Below are 17,935 nucleotides of genomic sequence, written 5' to 3'. Positions count from 1 at the left end.
AGTTTTCTTGGTTAGAACGTCCTTAGTGTTTTTTACAGAATTAAACGTGCACATACGTATTTATTAAGGTTATGCATTTGAGGTAATAACTCATCAACCGATGTTGCATTATCCTTTTTTTTTTTTTAAGTAATGTCAAGAGTTTCTATGGAAGGGATGCCTGGTCTTCTCTCGAGCAGGAGGGGGTGGGGCTTTAAGAAGCACAAATTAGGAGAACTGACTCACAACAGACTCCCCCCCCACCCCCGTCCCCATAGCAACGATGGGTCATCAGTAGTTTTTGGTTGTCTTGATCTTTACCAGCGATATTTCTGTGTTTTAAGATTTAAAAAGAAGATAAATTTCCGAGGCAAAACCATGATCCATGTCTAAGTTTATTTGATGGAAAAGGGTGGCAAGAGTTAGATCCAGAGGGCTCTGCTCATATTTGTTTCCGGTATCAATCGACTGAAGAAAATACACTTGTGTCATGAGCCTTAACTTTGCTTACTCTCACAAGACTTTTTTAGAAGCTGAAATAACACATCCCCAAAGCATTGGTCTTGCTAAGCCATTTCAGAAAACCATATTGAAAAGAAAAAAAAAATCAGTATTATATTACAGGCCCAGGAAAAAAATCATACCATTGTCATCATAGTAAAAACACTCATACTTTTTGGTCAATTTAAGATCAAAGCAAATGTATCTATCCCTACTCAGGCAAGCTGCTAATTGATCACATAAATATTTTATTCTCCCACAGTGAAAGTTTGACATGGGCTTACATTTTTTAAAATTTACTCTGTACCAGTAAGGAGAGTGAAGATATTTAAGAACTGAGAGCGTACCAATACTTAACGATAAAGATATAACTGACTTTAGCACATTAGTCACACTATACAAAATTTGAGATTAATTCCCAGAGTCCTTTGCACACTTATTCACGTTTTTGCTCTTCGAAAGGAAGTTTTTTTCACCCCTGCACCGACACCATTGCGGAAGGACCTTTTCATAAGTGTCTTCTCCAAAATTGGCTTTAGAAAATCTAGTCCCTCTCTCCTGTCCATCCTGGTTGGGCAGCTGTTCAGCAGAAGGACAAAGTAATCAGATTTTCCAGACACCTGGCAATTAAGATGGGGGAGAGGGAGAGAAGACAGCTTTAGGGTTCAAAGCTTATTTCAATCGTAACAATTTTCAGAATCTTACGGTGATAAATCCAATATAGCCAATATTCAAAGAGGGTTTTGCTAAAACACTTTTTAAATACAGACTTTATCAAAATACAAAATACTGTTTGAAGCTGTCTACCCTCTTCTCTAAATTTTGTACTACTTATGTGATTGCAGCTATTCAGTATTGCATTGTATACCCTATAGTTATCTTGTTGCTATTACTTTGTAAAGAACCTTTCAAGTGGCACTAATTAGTCTTGGGAATATTTTTTTTAATTCACTGAGAAAAACAACCCACGATAACCAAACTCCAGGCTTCATTTGCAGTCACTTTCCTTCTGAGGCCTGTCCTGAGTCATTTTCCAAGTCTCTCTCTCCACAAGGATCGTCTTTGAACTTGAGAGTCAACATCTTTGTCTCTTGACTTTGGCTCAGTTCCACCAGGGGCTCAAAGGCCTGAATGATGTAAGATGGTATAGGGGGCACTTAGCTGTGAGAGAAACAAGTCTGACATCTTAGCGCTCAAGTTGGCCGTCGAGAACACGCAATTCAATCCCATACTATGTAGATGGAGAAGCTAAATAAAGACCTGAGGGGCATGATGGATAGTCTTTGTGCTATGTTCTTATTTGTATCACCTGATTTTAACCCCTCAAAAAGCTTTATGAAGTTGGTACTATTATTTCCTTGCTTATAATTTCCCTTAAATAAGGAAATTAATTACATGGCATACAGGTGAAGCAGGACTTGATTGAGGCATCAGACTCCAAGCCCATGTTTTCAACTGTGTGAGAGCTACAAGAGGAAAGGGGGCCGAATGCTTTTATTACAGATAAAGAACGTTCTGCAGTGCCAAAAGCACACATTTCCTCTCCCGGTACAGGAAAACAAGTTTGGTTTGGGGTGACTTTGAAAGTAAAGATGGGACCAGAGTGCATCTCAAGATTCTCCACCCCCCACTAGGGTGGAGGCTCCGTAAGGGGTCCAGCAATCAGAGCCCCTAGAAAAACCATTCCCACCGGTCTCTGTGGGAATGCATGGGCGTTTAGGAGTTTTAGATCTAGGAATAATGAGAGAATTTCAGAGGTATTGGTCATATTTGTCATGGGAAAACCAATCAAAAACTCTTACACTCTATGTCTCACCCTGTATTAGTAGAGAAGATCTAAGCATGATATAATGCCATCTATTTTAAATTTCCAACAACAAGGGCCTGTGAGTCATTTCAGGAAGGGGAACACTCCAGTTCTTTCCAGAAACTGTCATAATTCCACATTTATATTGCAAACATATATATATATGCATCAGTCCTAGTTACAACAGCCCCCAAACATCAGCGTGTGTGTGTGTGTGTGCGCTCAGTCTTTTGGTCGTGTCCAACTCTTCTCAACCCCATGGACTATAGCCCACCAGACTCCTCTGTCCATGAGACTTTCCAGACCAGAATACTGGAGTGGGTAGCCACTCCCTACTCCAAGGTATCTTCCTGACCCAGGGATCGAAACTGTGTCTTCTGCATTGGCAGGTAGATTCTTTACCACTGAGCCACCTGGGAAACCCAAAACATCAGTAAACAGCCCTAAAAAGATACTTTGCTGATCAATGAAGGGAGTCCTTGTCAGACAGACTCATTAACTGCATAATATTGTATATTTGGCTGCTTGATAAACTTTATGAAGTTTACAACAAATATTATAAAAGTCTCTATGTTCTTTGCATAATCACTCACCCTAAACAGTCAAATTGGCACCATTACTATGTGATGCAGTTATAATGAGAACAAAACTGTCACATGAAAAAACAGAAATGTGGAAAATTCAGTGAAGGAAGAAACATTTCATTTATGGACAAGATGATCTCATAAGAACAATAGAAGAAAGAACAGTCTTAATTTTAAAAAAATGCACAAGTGCCTTTGCTCAACAGAAATGTCATGAACAAACCTTCAGGGAAAGAATAGAAAGTAATTAGGAAGGCATTTGAGAAAATATACCAATTTGTGGATTGTTATTCATCTATTTGATCAATGTGTTGTCTTACAGAATCAATGACTAAATTAGTGTGGAATGCTCATAGGAATAAACCAGGAAAAAAGAAACTAGATTAACTAAACAAGAAATAGAAAAATGATATGCAAAGATTGGTGAGAAGACTCATAATGTAAATAGTTAGATCATTATGTTGGGACATATAGTTATTGTTCAGAATTCATGTGGCACCTCATTATCTTAAAAGTGGCTTCATAAATTACACTGATTTCAGTAATTACTGTGTGCCATGTTAAGTTTTACTGAAGCAGAGTTAAAGTATAAAAATCTATCAATGACAAAAGATATTTTAAATTGACATAACACAACTGAAATATCATGTAGAAACAGCATTAAAAATTCCAAAGAAGGAAAATGCCATTTTCTGAATGTCTTGATGAGTTCAATGAATACAGTTAGGAGTTCAACCAAAATTCTTCAATAAACATATGAATTAATATTTTATATTATGTTTCATTGAGAACTGACATATTATCTATATCCTGTATCTGAAAAAGTTACCATTTTTGTAAAATTAAGAAATTTGCTGCTTTTGAAAAGTAATCCACTGTATCTTTAATATAGTTTCGCGTGTTAAATGTTCACTTTGATTGTGAGTTGATGCTTGTGAAACAAACAATTTATCATGAGCAAAGTAACTTACATTTTATGTTGAAATTATTTTCTTATGCAAGGCCAACTCTTAAATAATTCAAAGCAAAGTTTAATATAACCTGTATTACTATTGTAAAAATCTTCCTTTTTACCTAATTTTATGGTTCCTCATATTTCTTTCATTGTAAGCTCTAATAATAAAGGAAATAACTTTTGTTACATATTTCTAGAGGTTATTTTGAATTTACATACTCTACAATTTTAGTTATTTAGTCAAGCATCAAAAATAGAGGCAAAACTCTTACCTTAGAAGATGAAATTGGATGACACCAGAATACATCCATTGTAGAAATCAACAGAAACAGAATAAGATTGAATTTTAATGAACTGCAGAGTAGGGAAAAAAATTCAGAAAAGTCTTATTCAGGCAAGCATAAATTAAAAAGCGTATACAAATTCAACATTTTTCTTTGTTGAAAAATGCAATCTCTTACCTAATCATTCTGGACTTCCTGAGACCTCTACGGATGGGTGATTTTATTCCCAGATTCTTCACTCTTACTGTTAGATCCTCCTTGGGTAATCCTTTTATACCAGAAAAGTTCAAGAGTGAAAATGTCATCATGTCCCATCATAGGTGACTAATTGATTCTGGCTGAGGCCTTTTGTTCCTCTTGCATTGGAAAAGGACAATAACATATAGGCGTTGTCATTGACCTACCAACTGCTGACTTTATTTAAAGTTTGCCATTAAAAATGTCCTTCAAAAGCCTTGTCTTCTAGACCAGAGGTCTCAAAAGGAACCAAAAGTTTGTTTAACTCAGAGTTTAAACACTTACAAAGGATGACATTATTTCCTTAATACCCAGACGTCTATTTTCAGAGAATAATGCAAAAAGAATCCTTACAGGGATGAAGAGCATCAACCCAAACAATGTGCATACATTGAGTTTTCCACAGCAGATGTCCTTTTTTAGGACTTCAGAGATTAGAGGAGAGAAATAAATGTCTCCCACCCCCTACTTGCCACTCATCCTCCAGATAAAGGGAAGGCACAATCTCTCCTCCCTTTCCATTGTTACTGTTCAGTCGCTAAGTCATGTCCAACTCTTTGCGACCCCATGGACTGCAAAACACCGGACTCCTCTGTCCTTCACTGTCTCCCAGAGTTTCTTCAAATCCAAGTCCATTTGAGCGGTGATGCTATGTAACCATCTCATCCTCTGCCACCCCTTACTCCTTTTGTCTACAATGTTTCCCAGCATCAAAGTCTCTTCCAATGAGTCAACTCTTCACATCAGGTGGCCAAAGTACTGGAGCTTCCACTTCAACATCAGTCCTTCCAATGAATATTCAGCATTGATATCCTTTAGAATTGACTGGTTTGATTCCCTCGCAGTCCAAGGGACTCTCAAGAGTCTTCTCCAGTACCGCAACTCCAGAGCATGAATTCTTCAAGAGCACCCAGTCTTCTTTATGGTCCAACTCTTACATCCATCCATGACTATTGGAAAAACCATAGTTTTGCATCTCCAAAGTCCGGGGGCCAGAGTGCCTGCCATGGCCACTTTTTTCTCTCCAGGGCATGAAATTCTCCAGGAAGCCTCTTCTGTCCTTGTATACCACCTTAATACATGGCATCCACATTAATGATGGGTGTCCACATTAATAAATGGATTCAGAAGCACTAAGGGTGAACAGATGTTACTGAGGCTCACAATGGAGGGAAACACCAAGCCAGGTGTTGCTTCCTGCTTGGGTAACCAGTACTTCTGAGACAGAGCCAATATTTTTGGAATACAAAGCAGTGGAGGAAAATCCTTGCCTTCTCAAGATCAGCATCTTTTGGAGGACAAAGCTGTCCTATATCTGGGATCTTGGCTGCCCATTGGCCAGTGCTGTATCCCTTTCTTTTGGGAACTACCCTGCAATATGATTTTCATGTGATTGTTAATCACATAGTCACACTCCACCTTCCACAAGGAAAAGTAGTCCACCTGATTCTCAAGAGAGTCTGGAAATTAGTGCCAAGTTGGGAGCTGGGGCATCTGATCCAAAATCTTTGATAGCCCTTTTGCAGACATTCTACAGAGACTTAAGACACCGAGCGACTCAACACCCATGTTTACTTTTGGTCTCTCCTTAAACCCAGCTAAAATTTTAAAAAGCAATGGAGAAAATCAATGAAACCAGAAGCCTGTGCTTTGTAAAGATTTGTTTAGCTAGATAGGCCAAAAAATAAAATAGAAAATACTTAAATTGTTAGCATCAGAGATGAAAGAAGCAGGATTGCTACTGACAGTTTAAAAAATTAGAACTATGAAGAAATTCATGGGTGCTCAGTATCTTGTAATAATTTATAATGGAAAAGAACCTGAAACTAAATAAACAGAAAGGGAGAGAAGATGACACAGATAGCATTTTGCTGAGTAGTGAGGAGAAATCGTTGAAGCAGGTCTGAGAAAGGTGTCTATTGAAATGGAGTTCGCTAACAGACCCTCAACAGACTTGAGTATTCATGGAATGTGTTACTGTCAGATGTGATGAAGGTGGTACTAACGAAGGAGGATCCACTGGAATGTTAAGAATCAGGTCAATCTCACCTCCCCACCCCAGTTCCTATGTACAGACTCCTGCTTTGGCAGAAGACCATAGATTTATCCTGAGAAGAGGGTAAATCAGAGGACCTCCTGATGGAGTGACTCAGGTACAGTGGCATTACGGAGTCCTCTCCCACCAAAAGGAAGGTTGAACAAGCATTTTGCTCAAAGCCGAGACGCATGAGTCAGTTCTCTGACACAGATCCAGGCACAGATCCATTAGCTCTTTACCCTGGAGACAAGTGAAAGGAAGACTCGTCTCTGAGGTCCACGCTATGCTGTGAGTGTCTGACGCAAGGTTTTTCTTTCAACTAGGATTCGATGGTGGGGAGAAGACAGACATCTGAGCACTGAGTGAGTGAAATGAAAGCCGCTCAGTCGTATCCGACTCTTTGTGACCCCATGGACTATACAGTCCTTGGAATTCTCCAGGCCAGAACACTGGAATGGGTAGCCTTTCCCTTCTCCAGGGGATCTTCCCAAACCAGGGATCGAACCCAGGACTATGGCCTTGCAGCCAGATTCTTTATCAGCTGAGCCACAAGGGAAGCCTGGATGCCTGAAAATGTGGGGTGGAATCCAGGTGTATCTTGGGGCAGGGATACGAGACTGGAGTCAGGGGTATCTAGAAAGCTCTGCCAGACACTGGTTCACAGGGCTTTCCTTGGGACCACCACCTCCTTTGGTAACTGTGCCTGTCGTGTGATGTCCATGACAGGCATTTCTGGCCCAATTGGAACCTGCAGAGACCCATCGTCAACACCGAAAGGGCAGGTTAGTGCTCCACTCAGCCTTGGAATTTAATAGACTTTTCATTGAAAGTTTATCCTCTTATTCGTCACGACGCAACCATCTTTGAGTCACCCAAGCCCTTTTCACATATTTCCTTATGGCATCAGTGTGAACACCAGAGGGAGAAGGGACACATTCTTTTTGACTTTTTCTTCTCATTGGTCAAACCTGAAGTCGAGACATGCATTCAGAACCATGTTTCAGAAGTTCAAGCACATCATGTATTTTGGACAGAAAAGATCAACAGGAGCCCTTTCTTTTCTAATTTCCAGAGCTTCCTTCCTGTTATGACCCCAAGAAATGTCCCCCAAGCACCACCTTGATCGCTACTGCATTTGGCTCCTTGCTGAAAGCAGGACTTGGAAATGTGTTAAAATGATTTTAAGGGAATAAGTGACAAGCGGAAAAAGGTCATCAGCTGAAATTAATTTAGGGTTTTGGTGTCTTAAAAATAATTCTACAATTGATTCCATTGTTCCTAATTATAACACATATTAAGCCCTGCATCTTTCAGCATATATGGAAAAATCAATTTCATCTTAACGGCTTCTTAATTCATACAACTGCTCTATCCTCTGAAAGTATAATTAAAATGCAGAAAGGGGCTGAGTGCATTTTCTGGTTTTATACCAGAGTAGGGGAAATAAAGGCTTAGGCAGAGCTTAGGTTAATTTATTGAAATAAATCATCTCTCTGGTGCCTGGTTGCTCCTAAAATGCTCTGTTAGAGTTTTCACTTGGGCGTTCAGAACAGGCCCAGTGTTGGAGATGGAAGTTCTATGGAAATAAAAGGCAAAGACAATCCAGAAGGTGCTGGTGGAACATAAAAAGTGCAAGCAAGTCTCCTTGCTTCAGACCATTGTTTCTTGGTGTCGGCGTTGTTGATATTTGTAGCTGATGGTTTTTGGTAGTTGGTTCCTGTGCGCTGGAGGAGGTGGGAGCAGCCTCTGTTGAGTAGAGATCAGTAGCACTCTACCCCGTCCCCCCAGCTGGGACAATGGAAAATGTCTCTGGACACTATCAAATGTCCCCAGCTAGGGGCCAAACCACCTCCACGGAGAGCCACTGTTTAAAGGTAAGTTCTCTGCTCGCTGGCTCTGCACGGTCGTGGAGTCCATGGGCGGACATACATTTCACAAGCGTGGCATCACTGTTGGCTGACGGTATGTTTTTCTTGCTTGGTGATGCATAAAATAGTGGTGTATCTTCTAATGGATAAAATCTTAGGTTCAAAGGAATAGTACTTACTTTTATAAAGGAACTATCCATGGCAGTATTTGAGGCATGTTACTTAATATTACATGTTCATTTAAATAATAACAAAAGTGAAATGAAGCAAAAGTGCTGGTCGCTCAGTTGTGCCTGATTCTTTGAGACGCCATAGATCAAGCCCGCCAGGCTCCTCTGTTCATGGAATTTTTCAGGCAAGTATATTGGAGCAGGTAGACATTCCCTTCTCCAGGGGATCTTCCTGACCTGGGAATCAAACCCGGGTCTCCTGCACTGCAGGCGGATTCCTACTGTCCGAACCACAAGGGAAGCCCAATTAATAACGAAGTATGCTCTTAATTGTTTTCACTGACATACACTCTTAGTTACACACTTCTGCACCTTGTCCTACTCTTCTTACACTTTGGTTTTGTTTTAATAATACCCTGAAGTTGTTTTTAAGAAGGCAGATGTCGTATTAGACATAGTGTCATCATATCATAAGTGGCGTTTTTATAAATAAATTCCATTAATCACTGATGTGATGTCTACGGTATACTACTGATGTACCTGGTGAACGGCAGCCAGCAGTGGCCTTTATAAGGAAGCATCGTGAGGAGAGGAAAACCTGCTATAAAGCACCTTGTTCTGCCAGAGACTGGACGCCTCCGGAAAGCATTTTCGGGAATGATCTTCACAGCAGTCAACACTTCATTTATGAATTCACCCAAGAATCAATGAAGGCCCACTCTCTTCCAGGAACTGCGTGAGTTTCTGGGGACACAGCCGTAAAGAAACCCCACAAAGTGTAAACCCCACAAAGGGGGGAAAGGACAGCTCCAAGGTCAGGGAGGGGGTGGGCGCAGCACCTGACAGAACTTGGCCTTGACTGTGAGGAAGGGCAGAGCGGCACGTGCCCCCAGGGGACAGGGAAGAAGCACGCGGTCATCTGAGGACCGGAAGGTGGCTCAGTCTGGTGACCACAAGGATTCACTTGGATGGCCCAGGGGTTCCCCATGGGGCAGGGTGTACATCCTGTACTTGAATCTGAGGCTCATAAATGCTGTCAAGCTGGGGAGGAGACCTTATTGGACCTGTGCTTTAGAAGCATGGTCCGGCTGCCAGGAGCAGGCAGCATGGTAAGACTGGGCATTGGGACAAAGAGGCCCCCACCCCAAGGGCTGTGTGGTCACGGTATAGACGGGATGGTGGGGTGTGCACCAGGGTGGCAGCCCTGGAGCTGGAGAGAAGTAGATACAACTGAGATGTTTGGGGGACAGAAATGAATGGACACCGTTAGTGACGAGATGTGTGGGGCAACGGGCTGATTCAGAGCGATCTCTTTCACCAGCTCATCATAGCCACTCAGAAATGCAGCACTTCCAAAGGCCAACAGTGCCCAAGTCCTGACCACATCCTCCCATCCTCCCCATCCCTCCTCCACCCCACTCCTTCTTCTCCAGAGTCTCTAACTGCACAAGCGTCCAGCTGCTGTTCTAGCCGCATCCTCTCCATCATTCACCCCCATCAGGGCCTCTCCTTCTCCGTCACCCAGCTCAGAGCCCACAGTCCATCATTACAATGAAGCCCCCAGCCCCAAAAGCATCCCCCTCTCACAACTGGCAAAACTCCAACCTTGAGTGAATCCACGTGACCCCATTTCTGAGCCTCACTCAGGTTATAACTGTAGCAAAACCTAAAAAACAATGGTTCCCGGTCTCATGTAAAGCTTCATGACCCTAGCTCTCCCATGAGCCCCAACCCTGCCCAACCAGCATGATGTATCTGTTAAATAGGCCCCTCCTCTCAGCATGTAAAAAGGAGATTTCATAGCTTCTCTCCTCTAATGCTCCTATGGCCCACGGTCCTCTTTTATACCACCCCCCCCCCCACAGAAACACATACACACAAATCTGTATGTGGGTGTGTGCTCAGTCATGTCTGACTCTTTGCGGCCCCATGGAGTGTACCCATGAAGCTCCTCTGTCCATGGAATTTTCCAGGCAAGAATACTAGAGTGGGTTGCCATTTCCTACTCCAGGGGGATCTTCCCAACCCAGGGATCAAACCCAAGTCTCTTGTGTCTCCTGCATTGGCAAGTAGATTCTTTACCACTAGCACCACCTGGGAAGCCCATACAGAATTTTGAGTTCATGGTTTTTTGCTGAGAAAGCAGAGGCAGAGTCAGGCTCTCTTTGATCTTTTCGCTATGAAAACCACCGACTCCCTCATGTCAGTACCCATGTCCTGACTCTTGCCTTGCTGTGATGGAGTAAAGTCCTTGCTCCTGTTGGGGGCCAACCCCCCTAATTTCTCAGGAATTTTGTGCCCATGGTCCTCTCTCCTTGCTCCCCTGCCCTCTCTCTGGCGCATAGATTACTATCACAAGCCCTAAGTCCCTTCATGCCCCGTACAGAGGCCATTTCCCAGATGATCTGAGTATCGTAAAGAGGGAAGCAGATGGGAGGAAAAGGAACAGGCTTTTCCTGACCACTGGCACTGCACCCACCCCCCACTGTGGTGCTCTGGGCCAGGGGTGGGGCGCACATCCCCAACGGAACTTCACCTGGGATCCCCAGCTTAAAGGCTCAGGGTGGAAAAACCCTCAGCCCTTCAGGGCTGCTGAGCAGAAAACCAAGGACTTGATTTGCTGAGTGAAGGCTCTTGTCTGTAGGCAGCCCTCCAGGACTCATAATTCCCGTAAATCCTATCTCTCAGGATGACCCTGCTGACTATATTCTCGCCCTTAACCTCTCTCTTCATCCTTTTCCCCCAAGGTTTAGACATCACATTCATAGATCCTACCATCTAGTTTTTACGAGCACTATAGTTATTTTCCAACTATGTACCCATTTAAACTTTACAGTCTTTTATTAGGGTTGTATTCATGGGCAAATAAATACAAGACTCTTGAAACTTTATCTACTGGAAGCTTCTGCCTCTGCCTACGAAACGATGCCGATCTCCCAGCTCAACGAATTTCATGTCATTATCTCTGAGAGGGAGAGTTGTCTAAACTTCAAGTCCCTAAACAGGATGAAGATAAATGTCAATCTGATCCTCTTGTGATTTTGTGGATTTTTCTTTTAGCATTTTGAAAATTATTTCATTGAGAATTCTAAAGCTATCAATGAATATTAAGTACATACACTATCCTGCAAAGAGGAACATTAACTTGATTATAAGTATGAAATCTACACTACATACATTTTGGGTTTGGGATCGATGACTTACGATCCATATGCCACAGCAGTTGCATAGTCATATTACGTATTTAGGCTAGCTACTTACAGTCACCTGTGAACATTTCAAAGGTGTCTAACTAATATCTTAGCCATACGATTAGGAACAGATGCTGTAATCCACTCTTGAACAAATGAGAGGTTTTGGAGCCCAATGGATGCATCTTATTTGCTTTAAATATGTGCGTCATTTCTCTTGACTGATGTTCAGTTGAGAAAGATTTGTAATACAGGTCAGATGCTGGCCAGAAGGAAAAGGTAAATACCCGAGAAGAGTGGGGAGGAAGGAAGAGAGGCAGGAAATTTCGGGCTTGGAGTTGCTTCATCCAGCTACTAATCCAGCTGGGTAGGAAAGCCAGAGGGCACGATCTCTCCCCCCCAGGACAGAAGTGCCCCCACCCCATGGGTGTGACAGGAGACTTAGCGCTTTTTCCACATCCTCGCCAACCCTGGTTATTTGTGGTCTTTCTGCTGACAGTCACTCTGGATGGTGTGAGGTGATATTTCATCAGGGCTTTGATTTGCACTTTTCTGGGGATCAGTGATCAGCATCTTTTCGTGTGACCATCAGCCATCCATATGTCTTCTTTGAAAAGAATATTGAAGTCTTCTGTCCACTTTTTTTAAAAAATACAGATTCTATTTTATTACTTTGCTTTTTCAGTTAACTTACTATAAAATGATTTGGTCTTTTCTTGAGGTGTAGTTGACACATAATATTAATTAGTTTCAGGTGTTCAATTTAGTTATTCAACATTTGTATGCGTTGTGAAATGGTCATCCCAATATGTCTGGTAACCGTATGTCACCTTTTAAAATTAACACAGTATTACTCATTACATTTCCCATGCTGTACATTATATCCTCATGATGTATTTGTTTTATAACTGGAAGTTTGTACTTCTTTCACTTACTCCACCCTTTTCCCCTCTGGCAACCACCAGACTATTTTCTGTATCTATGAGTCTGTTTCTGGTTTTTTTGCTTGTTTTTTGGATTCCACATATTAGTGAAATCATGTGGCCTTTGTCTTTCTCTGACTTATTTCACTTAGCATGATAACCTCAGGGTCCATTAATGTTGTCACAATGACAAGATTTCATTCTTCTTTTTGGCTGGTATTCCACTTTTCAATCCTATCTCTTGCCTCCTTTTTTTTCCGCTTCAAGAACGGGAATGGCTTCTTTTTGCCTCCATTTTCTGAATTGCAAGGGATTCCCAGAATGATACTGTGGTCCTTCTTAAGAAGGGCAGTCTCACTGCCCTCCCCTAGTGGAGGGTGAAAGAGAAACATGAGTGATGGCTTATACAGGTTACAGTTTTGGTTTCCCTTATTTAACATTCTCAAAATATACCCCAGCTGTACGAGGCTGGAAGACCAGGGAATACCCCTATGAGTGGGGACCTGACGTTATTTCATGTACTTGCGAAGAGACAATGATGATGGGAAAATGTACTGAAATGGGCTAAACTGGCAAAGTCCTTTACAACTGGCTTCCACTGATGAGACACCTAGTTTAGGTGGAGGAAAAAAGTATTAGGAAGTATCGGGACTCTTTGATTGGCAACAAGAAATTCTGGAATGTCCTCTTGATCAAGTTGACCTCAAAAATTTAATGATTATAAGACAGCTCCCAAGGGTCAGAGCTGATGTGGTTTAGGATTCGTGACTTTGTCTGTCTGCCTCCACGCTCTGTCCCAGAGCCTCGCCCTTCTGTTTCCACAGCCCTGTTTCTCCTATTGCCCAGTGGGATCCTGAGGGGATTTGTTGCAAATCAATCGTTGAGCCTCCATTTGCTCTTTTCCTGAGACAGGCTGGGACCTGGGACCCTTTGCTGCAAAACTTGCCCCTGGACGCACCTCTCCTTGAGCAACGAAATACAGAGAAACTGTATATGAAAAATAACGGTGTGTCTGCGCAGTTCGGGGAAATTCTGGACTGAAATATGCAAAGGCCAGAAAAACCCAATGCCATATCTGAAGAGCCAGGATCATAACACTGGGTGTTGGGAGCAAAAAAAAAGGGTACTGTGCATGCCTCCTGCGCTGGACACCAAAAGAGTGGGCAAACCACCTAAGCCAGCCCTCCAGCCTGACCCCTGGACGCACTCCTACCCTGACCGCACATAAGAAACAATCTGGGCTCACCTTAGGGAGCAAGCAAGAGCAGCTGTTGTCTGTTCTTGCTCGCTCTGCTGCAGCAGGGGCCCCAGTAAAGCCTTGCTTGAATTTCTTGTCTGGCCTGTGATCAATTTCTGTTTATTGCGGAAGACCAAGAATCCTAGTCAGCAGTCAGTCTTCCTCCAACACTTCTCCTCAAGTCTCGCACTGGACTCCGCTTTGTCAGGCCACTTTATCTCCCAGTGGCTGTCCCAGCAGCCCCCTGGAGAACTCTGGGGGTGCGAGGGGGTGCCCTCTCCCTGATGGACTCCACTGCCCCCCCTAAAGCCCCACCAATCCCTCCATTTCTTCGATGGAGAGAGCTCTGCTGGTCTACCTCAAACTCTGCCTGCTCAAGAAATTGGCAATAAAACCCACTGTGGGTAACTTTGCCAGTGAGAAGGGCAAGGCTCAAGCCTGCAGAAAGGAACCCGTTGGGATCCCACTGTTCTGCTTCTCCTGCTGTGCCCCGAAGCCAGGAGGCACCCCAGGAGCTGACTCGGCCTGCCTGGGTCCCACCACAGCCCTTCTTGCTGCATCCATCCTTGTAGGACCCCTCTTACAGTGTCAGAAGCTATCCTGGCTTCTTGATGCTGCTTCCACCTTCTCTGAATGTGTATGCTTCAATCAGAAGATTTGATAAATCAGGGAGGTTTATCAGCCCTTCCTAGGTGGCAAAGTGTAAGAACCCACCTGCCAATGCAGGAGACACAGGTTCAATCCTTGGGTTTGGACGATCTCCTGGAAGAGGAAATGGCAACCCACTCCAGTATTCTTGCCTGGGAAATCCCATGGACAGAGGAACTTGGTAGGCTACAGTCCAAGGGGCTGCAAAGGGTCGGACACAGCTGAGCACATGCACACACACACACACACACACACACACAGTCTTTTTTAATAGTTGCATATCTTTTTCTTCTTTTAAATTCAGGTTTATGGGTGAATCCTCAGCACGGAGCAAGGGTGGCCTATGATTGGGGGATTTCCAACTACAGGATTGAGGTAATCCATAAGCGAGGGGCCCAGGGGAAGCACCTCCAGGCCCACTGGGCAGCGAGAGCTGGGAGGACCTTGGAGCAGCCAACTTCAACCTCAGGTTCGAATAGCACAAATCATGTGGTTTTGAAAGATCTGTGAGGACTATTGAATTCTACTCTTCTGGGGATTATTTTACTTATTTTCCATGAATGCCCACTGAAGATTTGCCCCATTCAGCCTAAGCATCAACGCATCTACGTGGCAGGTTATTCATTTTCTTTACATTCATATATGTGCTCCTGGAGGAGGGCAAGGGATACAGGCAGGAAAGAGGACAACCTCACAGTGTTCCGAACGTGACGTCGGGCCCCCAGGCCGTACCACCTCTTCTTGGCAGCAACTAGAGTACCTGAGGGTCTGTCCCTGTTTGCCAACACAGCTGGTGATTTCACAGACTGCTCTGAGAGATTCTAAAGGAAGTCGCTGCTTGAGAAAGATGTCAGCATTACGAAAAAGACACCTGTCAAAGATGAAACCTCGTTACACTCTGGAATGAAGAGCTCCTTTGGAATCTCAGCTGAGTGTATGATAAACATGTAATTTCCCAGTGCAGTCGCAAGAATGAATTTCCAGTAACACTGTGAAAAAGCAGTTGCAGGAACGTGAAGAACATATTATCTAACTTTTAACTTAAATGGCCAACACTCCTTTTTTCTGAATCCCTGCTGTGTCAGTCCGTGCCAGGCAGGAGGCAAGCATCATTCTGTCACCAGACCTCAGTGTGACAGTCCTTGTCACCTCAGGTATCACAGGGGAGCACCCAAGGCCCTGTATAATGAGGGTGCTATGGTTGCAAGAGATACATGTGGACCCTAGCTTCATCAAACCTGGAGAGATTGTGCGAGGCTCGGAAATTAATGGAGGATTTGAACATCTATGCCTGGGCCACGACTGGGATGACCCAGCATCTCAGCAGCAGGAATACATAGATCAGCAAGGCAGGACTTAGCAATGCTGCCCTGGGGGAAAATGGCCAAAAGAGAAAGAAAGTCAGATTGGCCTGGCTGGGTGACAAGACCATACTAGGTGTGTTCAGAGAAAGCAAGAACAGCTGCATCAGTTGTTCACTCCCTAAATCATATCTGACTCATAGCCCCTATCCTCCACTGTCTCCTGGAGTTTGCTCAAATTCACTTCCATTGAGTCATTGATGCCATCCAACCATCTCATCCTCTGTCGTCCCCTTCTCCTGCTGCCCTCAATCTTTCCTAGCATCAGGGTCTTTTCAAATGAGTCAGCTCTTTGCATCAGGTGGCCAAAGTATTGGAACTTCAGCTTCAGCATCCGTCCTTCCAATGAATATTCAGAATTGATTTCCTTTAGGATTGACTGGTTTGACCTCCTTGCAGTCCAAGAGACTCTCAAGAGTCTTCTCCAGCACCACAGTTCAAAAGCATCAATTCTTTGGCCCTCAGCCTTCATGGTCCAACTCTCACTTCCGTACGTGACTACTGGAAAAACCATAACTGTGACTATACAGATATTTGTCGGCAAAATGCTGTCTCTGTTTTTCAATACACTGTCTAGGTTTGTCATGGCTCTCCTTCCAAACTCAACATTGCATCAGAACCACCCAGGGAAGGGGCGGAGCCTTCCCCAGAAGCCAAGCCAAGTGCTATTCCCACAGAAAGCCCAGGGACCCGCGGTTGCCAGCAGCACAGACTCAGAGAGAGCAAGCTCCAGCCTGAGATGCAGCAGAACACAAGACCATGAGGACTGACTTTGGGGCCGGGTGGCCCAGAAGGACCCCTGTCCTGCCAGGTCCTAGCTCTGTGACCCTTGACAAGTGGCCTCACCTCTCTGTGCCTCGGGGTCCTCATCTCTAAAATGCAGCTGATACAAACTCCAGCAACTGTCGTGTAAGCTTGTGGTGGTGGGGGGAGCTTCAGTACAAGTAGAAAGCTTAGAACAGGGCCTGGGGCCCCATGACAGGTCGCTATTATTCCCACAGTCTTGCCCAAGATGCAGGAATCGCATCATTTGTGGAGTCCAGTGCAAATGAAAATGTAGGGGTCCTTGTTCAAAAATAGTGGGAATTTCCAGACAGCAACAATAAATAGGGGCTTCCCAGGTGGCTCAGTGGTAAAGAATCTGCCTGCCAATGCAGGGGCTGCAGGAGATACAGGTTTGATAGCCAGGTGGGGAACAACCCCCAGAGAAAAAAATGGTAATCCACTCCGGTATTTTTGCCTGGAGAATTCCATGGACAGAGGAGCCTGGTGGACCCCAGTCCATGAGGTAGCAAAGAGTCGGACACAACTGAGCGCCCAGGTGTGCACACACTCACACACACACAAACGTATATATGCACACAATGGAATACTACTGACTCATAAAAAGAAAGAAGTTTTGCAATTGTACCAAATAAACGGACTGCGGTGGTACTTGCTAAGTGATAATTCAGCAGAGGACAAACCCAGTATGATATCACTTACTTGAAGAATCTAAAAATACAACTCTTGAATATAATAAAAAATGAAACAGACTCAAAAATATAGAAAACAAACTGGCGGTTACCAGTTGGGTGGGGAAGGACACTATAGAGGTGGGCAGAGGAGTCCACGGGCCTGAAAACAGACACAGCTGAAGTGACTGAGCACGCACCCAGCAGTAGATGGCTACACCAGCCCCAGGGCCCCAGGGAGCAGGGGCCCCGCGGGACTCTCTGGACCACACACATGTGAAAACAGCCCACCTGGGTCACACGATGGGCAAAGCTCTAATTTCAACCCTGGACCGTCTCCTACCAAACCTGTGCATCTTCTGATTCCCTGCATCACCTCTCTGTACAGTTTAGCCTTTTCTAAAGGATTACCTCTGGAAAATAGCTGGGTCCTCTTGGGAGCCCAGGAAACAAACATCAGAGGCAGAGCACGATGATGACCACAGCCTCTGGCTCTTTGGAAGGAAGATGAGCAGCCCAACCTTGAAAACTGTGGACAGGCTAAGATGTGGGCTTAGGGCCAAAAGCAGCCAGACCACCTCGAAATCCCTTATGCTTGTGGTTCTGTGGGGAAATCTGTGGGCAGAGTCAGGTATGACGTGATGGGAAGAATGTCAGGTGGAAGGTAGAAAGGCCAGCGGGAGTTTGGCCCCCAGCAT

General features: G+C 44.0%; 1 protein-coding gene across 1 annotated transcript; it reads right to left on the bottom strand.

Annotated features, from left to right (window-relative positions):
* Window positions 1-363: 363 nt before the first annotated feature.
* On the bottom strand, window positions 364-17,593 carry NPS (neuropeptide S). The gene is made up of 4 exons (XM_043924775.1): window positions 17,586-17,593; window positions 15,118-15,293; window positions 4,099-4,211; window positions 364-1,100 (listed from the first exon to the last, which is right to left on the bottom strand). Exons 1-4 carry the CDS (start codon window positions 17,591-17,593, stop codon window positions 921-923), a joined length of 477 nt encoding a protein of 158 aa, XP_043780710.1. The 3' UTR covers window positions 364-920.
* Between the last annotated feature and the right edge of the window lie 342 nt (window positions 17,594-17,935).

The sequence above is a fragment of the Cervus elaphus genome, chromosome 15 (genome assembly GCF_910594005.1).
Source record: "Cervus elaphus chromosome 15, mCerEla1.1, whole genome shotgun sequence".
NCBI classification, from domain to species: domain Eukaryota; kingdom Metazoa; phylum Chordata; class Mammalia; order Artiodactyla; family Cervidae; genus Cervus; species Cervus elaphus.
Note: the sequence above shows the minus strand (reverse complement) of the source record. Positions and strands in the feature narration are given on the sequence as shown.

Coding starts and splice junctions, on each gene's coding strand:
- NPS (XM_043924775.1), bottom strand. Junction 4,212..15,117: donor GACGTCACGTTCGGAACACT/GTGAGGTTGTCC, acceptor TGCCTGAATAAG/ACTTTTCTGAATTTTTTTCC. Junction 1,101..4,098: donor ATCCAATTTCATCTTCTAAG/GTAAGAGTTTTG, acceptor CTTAATTGCCAG/GTGTCTGGAAAATCTGATTA.